This window comes from Nyctibius grandis, chromosome 5 (assembly GCF_013368605.1).
Source record: "Nyctibius grandis isolate bNycGra1 chromosome 5, bNycGra1.pri, whole genome shotgun sequence".
Classification (NCBI taxonomy): domain Eukaryota; kingdom Metazoa; phylum Chordata; class Aves; order Nyctibiiformes; family Nyctibiidae; genus Nyctibius; species Nyctibius grandis.
In genome coordinates, this window is record NC_090662.1 from 30,262,393 (window position 1) to 30,279,047 (window position 16,655).

Below are 16,655 nucleotides of genomic sequence, written 5' to 3' on the forward strand. Positions count from 1 at the left end.
AATATGTACTTTGTAATGCAAAACTTTTTTTTTTTCAGACGAAAGTTATTTCTGTCTAAAACTATTATCCTAGCTGCATAACAAAGTTAAATACTGATTACCTTAAAGATGTAACTGAAAGAATCGCTCATTCATTTTTCAGTTAACTGATATATTTATAGATGGGTTATCTTGGGTAAATAGGCATAGATACGCTAACTTTAGTGCCACCATCGATTTTAATAGAGGTACAGCTATTATACAGTGTCAGATTCTCAGCCAGCGTGAGATGTAGATCATTATGGTCTTTAATACTTCAATAGATTTCAAGAGAGTGTGCTTATTAGGTAAAAGGGGAATTCCTACAGAAATAAGAAATGGAGATGCTGTATCACATCTTGGGCTTTAACAGAACAGAGGAATCTTACAAATACACTGTGACCCATTTGAGCATTGGACATTATGCATCTAAGCATGAGGAAACTGAAAAAATAAATCCAGCACTTCATGGAGAGCTCATCTGAGGCCCCTCCATTCCTTCTGCATTGACAACTGACATTTTTTTTGTCAGGTTTATGGATTACTGGAGCCACTAGTCTGCAAAGATTGTTTTAGATGGCCTTTGTGGCAGCCTCTGTGGTCACCTCTGTGCTGGCAGTCACAGTGTGCTGGAACCATTCTCAGGCATGCTGGGTATCTGACCAGGAACAAAATGGTGTCTGCCCTAGTATCACTCTCTGTCCTCAAGAGCAAGATGGCTGCTTGTAAACATCTCTCCTGAACTGTACCTGGTGATGACTGGGAGAGTGATAGCTGGCACAGGCCATAGTCCTTGTAGGCATCACTCCAATGCTTTGAATGATCCCATTCCAGAGCCTCAGGGAGATGACTGGCACAGTGTATTTCCTAGCTGCAGATGTGCCCTGTGGTTCAGTGTAGGCTATAGGTATATTAGTAAATAATACAGAGCCAACACACAGGTTGGTGCACTGAACTGTATTCATTCATATTGTCTAATTGCTGGCATTTCCTGGCATCCTTTTGGCCCAGACAGTGCTTTCCTAAATAAGTCTAGGCACAACTCCTCGGACAGCATGTCTGGTTTTTGGAGAGGGAGAGGAGTGCATGTATGAGCTCTGTTGGGCCATGTGGCCTAGGAGTCTGTGTTGAAAGGTCCCTGGCCTGTGTGATACTTTCTTTTGTTGCATAGGACCCTCCGCATTTCCTTCAGCTACAGCTCTTCAGACAGCTCCCCAGAGCTGCTTGAAAAGCCTCACAACATGAGTCAGCTGCTCCTGCAGACGGTAGAGTCAGCAGTGACAGGTTCATCATGGGATCTTTCCTGAAGTTATTTTGTGAATGGCACCAGTCCAAAATTATCATTGAAAACTCATGCTGTACCTTGTCCAAATCTATATATGTCTGTAGGTCTCCAAAGTATTCGCTGTTTCATACCAAGTAATTAATTATCTATTCCATCTGCTTCAGTAGCTTTTGATCAGATTAGAACACAAGTGGGACCAGAAGGCTGGCTGGAGAAGTATCCAGTGTACTGCCAAACAAAACACAAACCTCTGCCTGCTGAATCAGGCACCAAATCTTGAGTAACTCACGCTCTTGCAGAACCACAGGTTCCTTTCAGCCTTCCTGCACCAATGCAACAATACACTGTGGGTATGACACATTTGGTGAAGGTGACAGATCGCAGTTACAACTTAGTAATGCACTCCTATAATCTGACCTTGGTGTTGCAATAAGGGGTTAAAAAAGGGGAATGGGCTGGTGTTTGGGAGGAAAGAAGTAACTTGCTAAACCACAAAAACTGTTTTCACAAGAAGTAAAAAATGTGAGGATTGTGTGAAAGTGCTTCAATTATTTGAATTTTAAGATATAAACTTCTGAAATTCAGTTTTATTGACGTAATAAATACTCAAGATTATTTCCTCTGTATTTTCAGAATAACATTGTTTCCATTATTATTTTGTAATGATTGGTCTTAAAATATTATTTTATCAGATGGAAGAGGTGATTGAAGACATAATCAATATGGAATCAAGTTTTAATGATGAAGGGATAGGTTGTTCTGAAACTCCTCTACTAATGCAAAGAACTGTAAGTAGAATTTTGTCTTGCTGTTTATAATAGAGAATTTCATTGAGTGATTCAAGCAGACATCACACTTCAGAGGCTAAAGCAGTACTATCAGTGGTTTATTCTCCTTTCTCTTCAGTTGCTTGTCTTTTTGTCAAGAAATATTACAGGAAAGGGTTCCAATGAGGTAGGATTCAGCTGTTTTAAGTGGTCTGAATAGCATTTGGGCTTCTAGTCCAGCACCAGGTCCGGTGCATAATTTATTGGAGGTACTAATTCCCATGCAGGACTATGGATATGAGGAGTCTCTAGACCCTAGAAGGCCTTTTAAAGTCCTACTTAAAGATTCTTCTATCTATCTCATCTAAAAAAGTCAAAGCTTCCCCATGTAATAGTTTCTACAATACAGTAGTTTCTCCAGTGTCTTATGCTGAAGCAAGGGTGGGCTCTATTTCTTGACTTTCATGAAGCCAATTTTCATTCAGTTGAATAATTTCAAGAACAAAGATGAGAAATGTCACTTTTCAGATGAAATGCTTTATAGGAATGATTGTAACAAACAATTTTGTAATGTCTTTTTGTAAAGAAATGACAGAGGATTAACAAAGGCTACTTACATTTCCATATATGTTACACATTTGAAGAGGAAGGATGGACCTTTTCCGTGCACAACAATGCATAGAGTATTATTATTTGTGAAAATAACACCTATCAAAAACTGTAACGCAACACACTTTATAGAAGGGATGTTCTTTGTTCTCTCAACCCTGATTTATCTTGGGAACCTTTTTCCACAGATTTTGTCCTCAGGGTCTTAAAATGGGTACTGATAAAGAGAAGCTTCACGCTGGTGAAGGCAGAAGGATTTTCACCGGCTTTGGCAGTCTACGAAGTTCATTTCAGAATACAGAGTCAGGTGCTTGCTCTTAATGACCCACTGAAGGAACATCTTTTTCTGACTACAGAACATTACTGGCTACAAAAATCCATTAGGAGACAAGATCTCTATGCCTCTGTGTTGCCCACTACACAGTTCAGTATTAATGGCAATTAACAGTTCCATGAATACCTGGCATTTGTATGCCAGCTACAGAACTAATACAGTCAGTGTGATTTATACGTATCTCAGTACAAAACTTAAAAAAGAAATGCTCCCTGGGGAGTGAATTTTGGCTCAAATTAACATGGGACAGGGGAGGATCCTTTCAGGTGTGGTACTGTGGGATGGTGATGAGAGGCATGAATTCTGGGTTTTGGATTAGACTCACACTCCCTCAACACCTTTTAAAACTGGATGATGTTAATCTATGCTAATTCCAGCCTTATTAGCCTTTATCTTCAACCATGAAGGACATATCTCTCTAAAAAGTATTGAATACCCTATTCTTGATGAGCGAGGAAATATACAGTGACTTTTAGGGCTAGCTGGTATCTTTTTTTGCAAAGATTTGAGACTCCTGAAATGCCTGTGGGACAGGTAATTGTATTTAGGTTTTTGTTTGCGCTGAGGAAATCACCAGGCTGCTAGGTAAGCCAGGGAATAGTATTTCCAAATCTCTCTGTGCAATACTATGGCAAAATGAAGCCTGCCTGTAACAAGGCATGTGAACTGTGCTGGTGTGGAAGCAATCAAGGAGTGTCTCTGCCTCTTCTGTCTTCTCTTTTGGCAATGTGTATGCCAAAAATATATGAAAGAAATGGTCAGATGGAGGTGGTTTCAGGCATTTACCTTGTGACTCAGGGTTTTATGATATCTTTCAGGCAACGTCTTAAACCTGCCTGCACAATTTTGGTCATAAGGTGTGAAATAGAGAAAGATAGACAGGCAGGCAGAAAATATGTTCTTTAGATCCAGTTTTACACTACCACTTTAAATGTAATGACATTTTGTTTATCTAAGTTAAAAACGTATGTATTACAACAGTGTTGGACTAGAAGACAGGATCAGGAATGAGAGAGCATCTAATTCCTCTGAGAAGAGGAACTGGGGTTGTGCTGTACTTAAACAGGAATTCATATTACTTCTTACATACTTCTACACAAGGTGCCTGGCTATGGTGGCTGCCATCAGCATAGTGTAAGTGAGGTCAGAAGTGAGACTGAGTTGCCCATGTGCCTGGCTGGTTCCGTGTTTGCTTCCTTCTTACACCTCTCCAGTGCAGTGCTTAAGTTTTTTTAGGATTACATCTTAGATTTTTCCCTTCTGGGCATTGTCTTGAATTTGTCCAAACTGTGCAAAGTAATCTCTCTAAAATTCTGAAAAAAACAGAGTCTTCTGGTTTTCTGAATATGGTATAAGGCTTGGGGGGTTTTCAGCAAAATCTTTTATTGAACAAGCCAAATTCATGAAGCCATTTTCTTTTCTCTTTTTTCTCAATAGATAGTGGCTGAGATTAGAGAGTTTGCAGTGCTACCTGTTGTGTGTTGCAGTGAATTAATGTTTGCTTTAGTTAGATGCACCCATGTACCTTTTAAACAGCACATTAGATGAGGACATTGAATTTTATGAGACCACTCATGTGAATAATTGCTCAGAGGCTCATTGTCTGACCCTGAATTAATGAATTACAGTCATGTATTAGTAGAATCAGAGAAGTGAAAACAAGAACATCCCTCCATCTCTCATTAAAATTATTACAGCTTCTGAAGAGCTGATTTTCTGGCTTTTATTGGTTTTGGCCCCCAATCAATAATTTTATAAAACTCTCTGATTTTGGATGGCAACTTAAGAATAGCTCAAAGTAGGGAATTCTCTGGCTGTTTCTATTGTTCTTAACACTACCCTAATGGTAGAAACATACATTTTATAATTATTTTTTAGAAGTTGAATTAAAATATAAGACTAGGTCCTCCCTACATGCAAGAGGTCTTGATTCTTCTGAAAGTATTTGTAAACTCATTTACACCTTTGTTCAGAAAATATAGCTGAAATCAAATCACGACTATTCTTATGAGCAATCACTTGATGAAAATGGTTTGTTTACCATGGAGAAGGTAGGATTTAATAAAGGAAACTTGAAGATGACACCAATTTAAGATTATTTTTCCTTGTCATAATGACTTAGTCTTATGAAACTCTACTAACAGACAGCAACATATTTATTGATATTCTAAGAAATCCATTTCTTCTCTGAGTATCATATTAGGAGCAACAGGTTTCTTCCTGACCTTATAGAAATCATTAAAAAAAATAAACAAAGAATATATGAGTGAGTATGAGATAAATAATGTTATGTATGTCAAATACGGTGACAGACATTTCAAAAGTAAACATTTTTCATTTTTATCAGACTTTCATTCTTTTTCAAAATCCTCATAGCCTATTCAACATTCTATAGTGAATTTAAAGTTTATTAACTTCCAGATGCTCAGAACATAGGAAATTTAGATGTGTAGGTCCGTTAATGTAAAGCATATATGACACCATCATTAAAAGTTTGGGGCAAGTTCTAAAAAGCTGCTGTCTACATTCCTTTTAATATCTGAAAAAGGGAAGTTTAAGAAACATGCTGTATCAAGGGAGATGTGGAGAGCATCAGTCACAGTGAAGAGAGACAAAAAAAGAACAGGGTTAAAAAATGGGTGTCTGCTTTTCAGGGTTGGATTTGACAGTGTGTGACCTAGTGAACCTATACTTGTTACTAAATGTTGTGTTGTTTTGCTAATATATGTATACAGCCACAGGACTCACCAGAAAACCCAGTAATTTAGCAAACACAACAGTGATCTCTATGAAAACATTTGGCATTTTACCAGTACTTTCATTCAGAAATAACTGCTGTAGCCCAGATAATAACTGTACAGCTACTAGGATAATGTCCTCTACTTGACATGCAGTCCACTAAAACTTACATCAAAAGCATTAGGAGATTGACTGGCTTGGAACGAGAATAAAATGAGAGGATACTAATGTTCTGCAAGGGCACAGGCTTCTTTTGCACCATGCTGGGTGGGACAGGCTGGAAAATAATTTAATTTTGTGAACATTTCCATGGATTCTAAGTTGTCTTTTGTTCTGGTGCAGAAGAAAACAAGAGTTTTCAGAAGTATTCTTGAAGAACCCCAGGGAGAGAGGCTTTGTAGCAATTAGATGGCTGGTGGTGAGCGCTAAGGAATATTGCAGAGAAGTGCTTGAGGCAAAGCTCTACCATAAAACTGGACTTCAAAAAATTCCCCACAATGGCCCAGCTGGTGGTCTGCTGAATCAGGTGGGCTCACTGTTGCTGCAGTAGAAGGTATTGAATGACTAAACAAAACGGAGAAGTTCCTTTTGGATCACTTGGAAGAAAATGGAAAGCTTCTCCATGGAAATCCTTTTCATTGATTTTTTACCATGTCCAGTAGTAAATAGAGCCAAGAAAAAAATTATTCTATGTTGATTTATTAATAATATTTAAGAAATGTTTTCTGAATTATTCCACTGAATGAGCTTGCCAGTAGGAATGTTTCCTGAAAGCAACGGCTTCTAACCTATAGAAAGCATATATTTTATTCTTATTATATGGATAAATGCACCATAAGTGTGATCTGAAGAATTATTCTCACTCAGGGAATAGAATAGCCTTGGCAGTCCTAGACAAAGCTGGAACAAATAGCTGGTAAAAAGTTATTTAAAAAAAAAAATTGGCAAAATATTTTCCAAAATTGTTCTTTCCTTTAAAAGGAAGAAATACTTAAAGATTTGAAACAGCATTAATTCCTTCAAGAGCTCCAGCTCTAACTGTGTACTGAAATAATTATGGTGTCATTGGTGCTTTGAAGTTCACATCACCTCAGAGATTTAAAGCTGTCGCAAGCAATGAATCTGTTGTTGGGAACTTTGTCCATCTGTGAATCTAACCAAATTTCTTCAGTCCTTTGAATCTGACTTGAAGTATGTGGTATTTATACGCTGGGAAAAGAGGAATTTAAAAAAAAAAGTGATTACTGTTTGTGACATTTTAATGAAATGGTACTGCACCTCAGTTAAAACTTGGTTTAATTATTAGATAATCAAAGAATAACTGCATAACATTAAAACATTATATTGGATAATAATTATTATTTTTTGTTATGATTAGAAGCAACTGCTAAGAGGCAGCAGATCTGTGATTCTGTGATCTCACAGATCCCATTGCTAGAATCACAGATTCTGTGATCTTACAGATCCCATTGCTAGACATCTCCTGGTTGGGTGGTGTAGGAAGGAAGAGAACAGGACAGATCTGGCTTGTCTGGTACTTCTGGTTATGAATAAGAGTAGAAAGAAAGAATGAATGACCTTTTGTGGTTTGTGCATTTGCTGTGCCATCTCCATACAACTCTGAATAACACTGTTTTTGTCCACACTCTAAGGAGCTCCATGTCGCCCAGCACTGTAACAAGAGAAGGTGCAGATAGATTCTCCTCAGCTTTCACAGCTGCTTCACCCCCTCTCCAAGTACTCAAGTGTCTGGCTGTAAGATAAGGGGGGCCTCTAGTGAAATCATTAAAAGGCCTCTGTAACTGACTGGGTGGAAAGACTGGGAGAGAGAGGAATCACTAGCAGAGAGGGGAAGAAAAAGCACCTGGGCATGCTGAAAGGCAGGGATTCTGCTGGCTGTTAGATGCCAGGGCTGAGGCAGTGGGCCAGCCGGCTGTGGGCAATGGCAGCAGCACAGGGAGTGCTGTGCAACGGTGTTACCTTACAATAGGTCACCTCTTGAGGGATCCTGCAAGGCTTCACTGCTTCGCTTGTGTGACTTCATTTCATACATTCACAGCACACTATTTCACTAAAATTAGTAGCTACAGTCTACTTCCAATTCACTTTGGAGTCAATTCCATTTGGATTAGTCCATTTCTGTCACCCTTGCAGGAAAACAGCTTATGGAGAGAATCCTCAGTTGCTCTGTGGCTCACTTGTATTTGGTCAGCTCCTTTGGCATTTGAAAAAGTCTTGTGTTGTACACGCATGGACCAGAGGTTAGATCAGGACAGGACAGGATAGATGTTTTCCTTCTCTAGTTTTTATGATTCTGTTAACTACAGCTGGTATAAAGTTCTGATTGAATCTGTTAACTCTGCATTTGATTTTATAGAGGCACTATTTATTGACAAAAGCACAGTGCAATCTGTCTGCAAAATCTCACTGCTATTACAAGGTCTTTGAGGTCACAGTTTCTCATCATGGCATTAATAATTTGTATATGTATTATTATTTGTCAAGTACTGATGGTTACCATCTGGATGGATTACAAAAACTGCTGTCTGTCCCATTCCCAGAAATCATACAGAAAAAAGAAATTCAAGTAGATATCCTCCAAAGTATTTTATTCAATAATTTCTGTGATTATTCAATCGTGAAGTAAAACCAGGTTTCCATTAGAGGTGCATTTAGGATTGCTGATCTGGGCAGCATCCTGCTGCATAATCATGAGTATTTTTTATTTAGTGAATACCGATGTCATTTGGCAACCTTTATAAGTTTATAAAATCTGCTGAAGTTCAAAGCCATTTTAGAGAAAGGGCCAGAGTAAACATTAACAACCTCATTTGCTTAGGTTGGGTAACTTGAAAAGGCTGCATAACGTCAATGAAAATGCTTTGTCAATCACATTCTACACTAGATTAGTCTTAAAGTCCAAAGAAGAATCAAAGTTCACCTAAGTATATAAACTTCTGTCTAGCTCTCCCTAGTATCGTTTCCAAGTTTAACGACAAAGAAAAATGAAGGAGAAAGAACAGTCGGTAGCTATTGAGGAAATAATAGACTCCTCAAAAATAAAACTGGTGAGCAAATATCTTCTTTGTCTTTCTTCAATAGTATAAAGGTGCTAGATAGAAAATTGTATATTTCAGTTGCAGAGAACTAACAATGAAATGCACAAACTGAGAACTCCTCAGGCTTGTTTTCTGCAGCTGGAGGTGTCTTTTGCTACCACTGCCACTGCTGTCTTGAATGTCATACAGATGCCAGATGAAGGTTAGTTTTCAGTATTTCACACAATATAGTAGTTTGAGGCTGAAATTGGCAGTGTACAGCTCTCTTGCATACTCTAATTATCCAAATAGATTGGGTATGATTGTTTGCAATTTACCTCATGCTGTAGAAAATGTCCTTGTAGCATAGAGCATACAATACTCTGAGTCAGGAGAACTGTGGTCCACTTTTACATAGCTGCAGAACTCAAAAGCTGTGCAAAATGCCCGAATAACTCAGCTCTGTTTCGAACACTCGAACAGCACAATGTCTAATAACTGTTCTCTGTTTTGGGGGTAGATGTGTCTGGATGAAGGGAGCCAGAAGACTCAAGCTTCATGCAAATGGAGTACATTTTTTTGTAACTATGAAATGAAGGAAAAGGTCTTTTTTTCCTCTTTAGTTTTCTATTTCGGAAAGGTAAATAGACATAAATGGAAGTATCATTCTGAACTATATGGTTGGTTTTATGTAAGCACCTCTTAGAGACATGGTCTTCATCAAACATGTTGAACAGAGGTAAGAGGAAAGGATAGATAAAACAGGTTTCTAATTCTCCTAATATGCACTCCTCACTAATTCTAAGTTCCTGTGCAGCAGAATCTGCAAGCAAATTCCTGCTGTTTGGGGCCACCAGCTAGATTCTGTGTTATCCCAAAGCCCTGATGTGCTGCCTCTGCTGCATATCTCATGTTGTTTGTATACAGCAGTATAAGATCTGAAGTCCTTAGTAGATGACAGATAATAGAGAAGGCTACATTCAGCTCATTGGGGTCTGTAGTGTATAGGTTATGATCGCTTCTGGACCTAAACTTTATGAATTTCTGTCAATGGCATTTACATAGATTGAATAGAAGTCTTGTGAGCTCAGAGGCAACAACAATGGCCATTTTGTTCTCCAGGCACAGTCAAGCTTCTCACTGCAAGATAAAGCTAACTTGTGTAAAACACGAAGATTTTTTGAAGGCCATTTTGAGAAATAAACTCCTGAAAGATACAATTATTTTTCTTAGCACCTTGTTCTCCATCAACCAAGGCCTTCTATGACCTTTACTATATGTGTAGAGTAGTATATGAAGTAGCTAACTATGCATTTATATTTACACTGTAGATAAACTTGTGAATATATCTGAAATTAACCACTACAGAATAGAATTCCAACCAAAATGAAACTCTGCATGTACATGTTAATCCATCTGAACACACTAGATCACAGAAGACAATAAATAGCTTACCATAATGTATTCAGATACTTAGGTGATACGTGAAATGTAAGAGGATACAATATAAAGCATATAATACATACATAATATATAATAAAAATACTTGTAATAGATGTGTTAGTATCTATATTAAAGAGAAAATGCTCTGTATTCTAATCCTGAAAAAAAAAATCTGTTTTTTACTTGTCCTTCAGCCTCAATTTTTCACTTTTCTTGTATTTTTGTGCTGACATTTGTTTATTGTTTTTAAAGGAAAAACTTGAATGATTTGGTATATGCATTTACATATGGTAGCCAGAGAAATAGAAGTTGGATGGAACCGGGAATTAATGCATTAGCTGGTGTTACTAGTGAAATAATCTCAGTAAAACAGCTAACAGAGCTGTCATTTATTTGTCATCTTTGGGTTTCAGACCCTGGAGGTTAGTGGGGCAGTACTCCTGTGACATTTGACTTCCAGCTACAAGTTGGATGATGGCAGTATCACAACATCACTTTACTTTTGGTCTGTGTCTGTTATGTTAGTTCTATAGCCAGAAAACCCAAGAACAGCTAAAAACATATAATTAAGAGACGATAATTGAAAGAACAGAACTCTCCTGCAAAAGGCAGAAAATTCCTTTGCTTGGTCATATTTGATCAGACATTTATCTAGACAACGGACTTCTATGTATATGATCAGGGCAGGAATGTACTGTAACTGGGAATACGAAGAGAGTTCATTTTTCCCTGATGAATAATGAACCAGCTTGATGATCATTATTTGAAGATAAAAAATGAACCAGTTTTCATGCATAATATATAATATGTAATATAATATATCTGAACATCAAGTCCCTGGTTGAGGAGTGTGTAATTATGAACCATGTTAAAGATAAATATAGAAGGAGATACAATTTGTTCAAAGGAAAACAAGTCTGAAAAGGGAAGCATTTGCTTTTCTGCTCTTTAGATAATAAAAAGAGGAACTGGAACATCTGGGTATTAGGTGTTACTAAAGACCATATATTTTCAAACATAAGTATTTTGCATTGCAGTTACAAAAGGACTTAATTAAAACATTTAGCTGTGAATGGGATCTTCTTGTTCTAGGCTCTAGAATTAATATGCTACAACTTTTTCTACAGTTGACAGTATAAACACATCCTTAGAAAGAAAAACAATATCACAGCTTATGTCGTTCAACTTTCTTCAAGTAACACAGCAACTGCAAAAGAAAGACAGAGGTTGAACCCCAGTCTTCTGAGTACAGGACTTGTATTGACCCACAAGACTATTTGTCCTGTCTGCAATACCTTTGAATTAGATGAAAAGTCACAATTTACTAAAATACACATTGGAGATACAAGAATTACCCCAGTTTTCCCCTTGTCAAAAATTGAAAACACCTGGTATATCAGATATTACTATTTAGAAAACGCATTTTCAGTGGCTGGGTTATCATACACTTATTGATCAACTCACTATTTGGCCAAATTAAGTTAATCTTAATTTTGAAGTTCATCTGTGAACTTCAAAGATTGAAAAGATTGTCACAAATAAACAGGAAAGGAATGATGAGGAATTAAGTATGGGTTTTTTTATTATTTGTACCCCAGTAACACAAATACTGAACAAACTTTTACTTGATATGTAAAATGAACTGTGGACACAGTTCCAAATTTAGATTTCTACATTCGGGATGCATATATGGGATAATATTATAAAAAATGAACTGTGGACACAGTTCCAAATTTAGATTTCTACATTCGGGATGCATATATGGGATAATATTATAAAAACTTTGTAAAATTGCTGCTTTGATTTTTTTAATTAAAATGAATAAGCAAGAACCACATTGAAATGGATGGATGCTAACATATTTTTTGTAGCTAAGAAGGGGAAGTAGCCTCATTTTACAAAACTATTATTTGAAGTGATGCTATCAATTAGGTTCATGAGAACATGATTTAAGTGGGAAATATTTGGGGAGGGAAGAATAAAGCATTGTACCAATATTTCACATGTGAACACTTTATTCTAGATGCAGTGCGAGCAAGTACTAATTTTTACCAAGCACCAAAAGACATTTTCTCTTGCAGATATAGTACTCAACCTTTCAGGTTAGGCAGCTACATGGTTTCTTCTTGTGACAAGTAAAGCAGCATGTGTTATGCTTCCCTGTTATTTGAGTTTGTCAAGTCTGCAGGTGCAGTACAGGCAATCTGATCATGTGTAATAGGGCCAATGATCCTCAGAACTGTCTGTACCACACATCAACTGCTCTGGATGTATGCCATACTTCTGTTACTGCAGGAAATATAGGCATGTAGACACACTTGGTGAGTTGCATGTCTGCAACTATTAACCCTGGAAAAGAGAGTAGCAAAGGAAGTTTCTGCTAGCAGGACTGTTGCTGCAGCTTTCTTCCCACTTGCCCTCTTTTTCATGGGCTCTTCTGACCTGGGCACAATGAAGACCTCTGGTAGAGGCAGTCTGGTCCTGACCTCTGTTTTTTTCTGGAGGCATCTTGACCCTTCTGATCATACACTTGGGCTTGTGAATGTGACTGTGAGGAAATAAGACCCTGGGAGAAATGGTACCTGGAAATAAGACTCCGTTAACAGGAAAGTCCATCCTGATGCCTTTTCCCAGGTCCCTCAAGGGAAAGCAGGCTAGCTGATGAATTTATTTGACCTGTCAGGACAGTCCAGATGCCTTTGGTGAAAAGCTCTTGCTACACTAGAGTTTAGCCATTTTATGTAACTAGAACATGTAAGGTATCTGCTCTTTAAAAATGTACATACCCTCCATTGCTTCCATGATTACTGACATCCTTTTGGATGTATGGAGAGTTGTTTGCTACTGGAATTAGTCTTTCTAGCTAGTCCTGCGTGTCCAGGGTTTGTTGATTGTAGCCTTCTTTTATGAATGCATGTTAGTAAAGTGCAATACAGATCATATAGAAAGTAACTGAACAGGATTCTTTTCAGGTTAAGGGGCAAGCTAGAGAGATGATAAAGATTTTATTAAAAGAGAAGTTATTAATGAAGTGCTCCAAGAATCAATCGTCAGCCTCAGTTTATTTAATATTTTCATTAGTGACCTTGGTACAAAAAAATACATTTATGTTGATGAATTTATTGAGGTAGCCAAAGTAGAAAGTATTGCCAATACAAAGGAGGATGAGGATATCATAGATGAAGAATTATATGACTGTGATGACAGAATAGTATAAATGGAAGGAATGTAATAGTACTGAGTGCAAGGTCATTCATTTAAATACTAATAACAGGAATGTCTGCAATAAGCTGAGAGCTCATTAACTGGAGATGACAGAGAAAGATCTGGTTACATTAGTTGCTCAGAGGATGACTATAAGCCATCAAAATGATGGGACTGCAAAAAGGAGATAAATATGATCTTAGGATCCATCATGAGAGAGATTTCCAAGAGACACAAGGAAATATCCACTGTGGGATTCACTGGGTAGAAAAATTTTAGAATACGGTAGACAAATAAAGGTGTCCACCCTTCAGAAAAACTGATCCAAAGCAGGAAAGACAGGGAGAGACCTGTTAGGACAAATCATAGCATGGGAAGTCTGGTTAAAGAATCATGGCCTGTTCAACTTAGCAAACCAAAGGCTTAAGGGAACTATGGTCACTCACAATAATCATATGGGGAGGTTAAACAATGAACTTTTTAAGTTAAAGGAACACAAAACCAAAATAAAATTTGTCTGGAAATGGAAATAAAAAGAAAGCTCTTTAACAATAATTTGTGATCATTCAATTTTTGGAACATACTCCAAATAAAAATATTGGAGATGGGAAACCTTATTGATTTTAAGACAGAACATTATTGATTTATGAAATGGATTATATGATGATATGTTAAACGAACCCAATATCCAGGAAATGCTTTCTAGCCCAGGGTGTCTCTGTCTAGACTGGGCATCACCACAATCAGCAGAATTTTTAAATTAAGAAAAATGTAGTTGACTTTGGAACAGGGTTGAGTTGTTACTTTCTAGCTGTGCAACATTGACCCTAGTAGAGCCATGATCCTTACAGACTGGAATGTTACTGTAATACAAACACATCATGCAAAGATTAGCCAAAAGGGAAAAATACTTAAATAGTATGTGGTCATGTAAATGAACACTATTGTGACATAGAGCTGCCTAGGGACTACAGGTGAACACGCACAGACAACCCTTATCCATGTATTTTATTATCATATTAAGAATCCTCCTCTTTTATTCCTGGAAGATATGGAAATGTTATTTGGTTTAAGTCTCCCTTGAAATTACATGGCAGTTGCCAACAGACATAGACCATGGACAGATGCTTGCTTGCAGCCCTGGCTGTGTGGGATGACACTACCCCAGCTGTTCTGCTGATGGAAGGAGGCATGTGAACTCTTATCGTTCCAGACAATGGCAGCTGAGTTAGATGGAAGTACCTTCATCAGCTGTGTAACCAACCAAATTCAGCTGAAATGTCTACCTGTGGTTTTAAATTGAGTTTACTCACCCTTTTTTGGACCCTCGCACACTTCTGAATTTTCAGGTGTGTTGGGATCCTTTTTTTGTTACCAGCTAAGTCGGCCATTCGTTACCTTTTCTCTTGGATTTAGGCCTTGTTTTTTTGAATTCACATCTTTATGAACAGACGATAGAAATTTAACGATATTTCGAGCATAAGGATGAATTACTGCTTGAAAACTAGAAGTAATCATTGATGTCTCTCATGTTTGTGTCAAAATGTGGTTTACAGTTCTGAGTTTTTCATTAATGGTATTGATAATCTTATAAATTAAAAAGATTACCACCAGTTTTATGCAAGGTATTAAACTCATGTACACAGCTGTGTGAAATATGTAAAATATGATAGATATGTATTTCTCATTTGTTAGATTATTTATTAGATTATATTATTTTCAGTGGTTACTATTTCCTAGTATTTCACAAAAACGGTAGCCTAAACCATATAACAGCTTTATCCCAAGCCCACTGGAATAAGTGTAGGAGTTTAAAAAATTGACTCTCAATTTTTTATATCATTCTGTTTTCATATCATTTCAATAAGCCAAATTCATTTACATGAATGTAAGAAGTCATTAAACATGTGTCTAGCGCTAGTATGAGTTCACTTCTGTAATATTATACTCTCCCTGGAACAAAGACAATGCAAAGGTAAAGCTGGAGTGAATTCTCTAATACTTGGTGGTTTACTGCTCTGAAACGAAACAAAGGTGCTTAACGTGCAAATGCTCTTAGCATTCAAATCCTGCATATTAAACATAGTTTGTTCTTGAGTAATACTCAACTGAATTCCAAACATTCTTTTAAAAAGTATTTTCATTGAGAGATCAAATATGTAAGCAGATTTGCAAAACTGACTTGGTGTTGTGATTTCTAACAGTATTTAAGAATTGTCAGTTCTCCGAAGTGATAAATCTCTACTTTACAAATGAGCATGTTATTTATATGTATTCAAAAAGAATCCTGATGGTTTCCTTTCATTGTAGGTTATAAAACTGGGACAATTTAACACAAACTAGGTTCTCAGATAATTTAGTAAAGTTATTAGTTAATTTAGTAAAATCGTTATTTAAAGATAAAACTTATTTAAAATTTCAGATTTAATACAAAAATACAGCAAGCACTGCCATGGATCAATTTGACACTGAGCAAGTCATTGGGAAAGTGTCTCCATTCAAAATAACTTGTGGTGAAGCTCACAGTCTGTACAAAAAGAGAAATGATCAGAGTCTACAAAAAAGCTGTTTCCCAGCAGACTATGGTTGGTGTCTCAGTGACCTGCCTGAAAAATTCCAGAGTGTTTCAGGATCCATGGGTGCAGGGCAGATCTGTAAAGACATGTTTTCTTGTCTATGAAAAACAATTTCCTTAAATAACTCCTAACTTTCTTTCATGCTTTTCTGTCTCGAGTCAGTAGTTTTACCCACAATTTTCCTCAATTTTTTCACCCACATTTTTCACCCACTTTTTTCTCCTTTTTTTTTTCTTTTTTATTGACCAGGTGGACCCAAACACAATTTCTGAGCCCTTGTGTGTTGGCCGCAAACAAAAAAAAAAGTCAGCACAAACTTTTTATGCATGATAAAATGAAAAAAATATGTTGCTCTTATTGCCTTAGAATAAGAACGTAAATTTTTTTGTGAACCTGGACTCGGACTCTTGTTATACAGCTGTTTTCACATGAACATACAGAAATATATAAGATAATGATCAATGCTGAAAGATTGGTTATATGGTCATAGAAACTGAGCAAAGCCTGAACTGTTCTTTACTAAACTTCTACATATTTTACAGTTATTTCAGATATGTAAAATTATTCAAGTAAAAATATTGGGATAATTATCCAGAATCCATAGAAACATACTTTAGCCTTACTTCTCTTTAAGTGTGTTCT

General features: G+C 36.9%; 1 protein-coding gene across 1 annotated transcript in view; it reads left to right on the forward strand.

Moving 5' to 3' along the window:
- The window catches only part of TFEC (transcription factor EC), a 105,151-nt gene that overhangs the window by 66,226 nt on the left and 22,270 nt on the right, over positions 1–16,655 (forward strand). Inside the window, exon 3 of the mRNA XM_068401237.1 lies at positions 1,996–2,091. Within this exon, the coding sequence (XP_068257338.1) occupies positions 1,996–2,091 (96 nt within the window). The remainder of the gene's footprint in view (positions 1–1,995; positions 2,092–16,655) is intronic.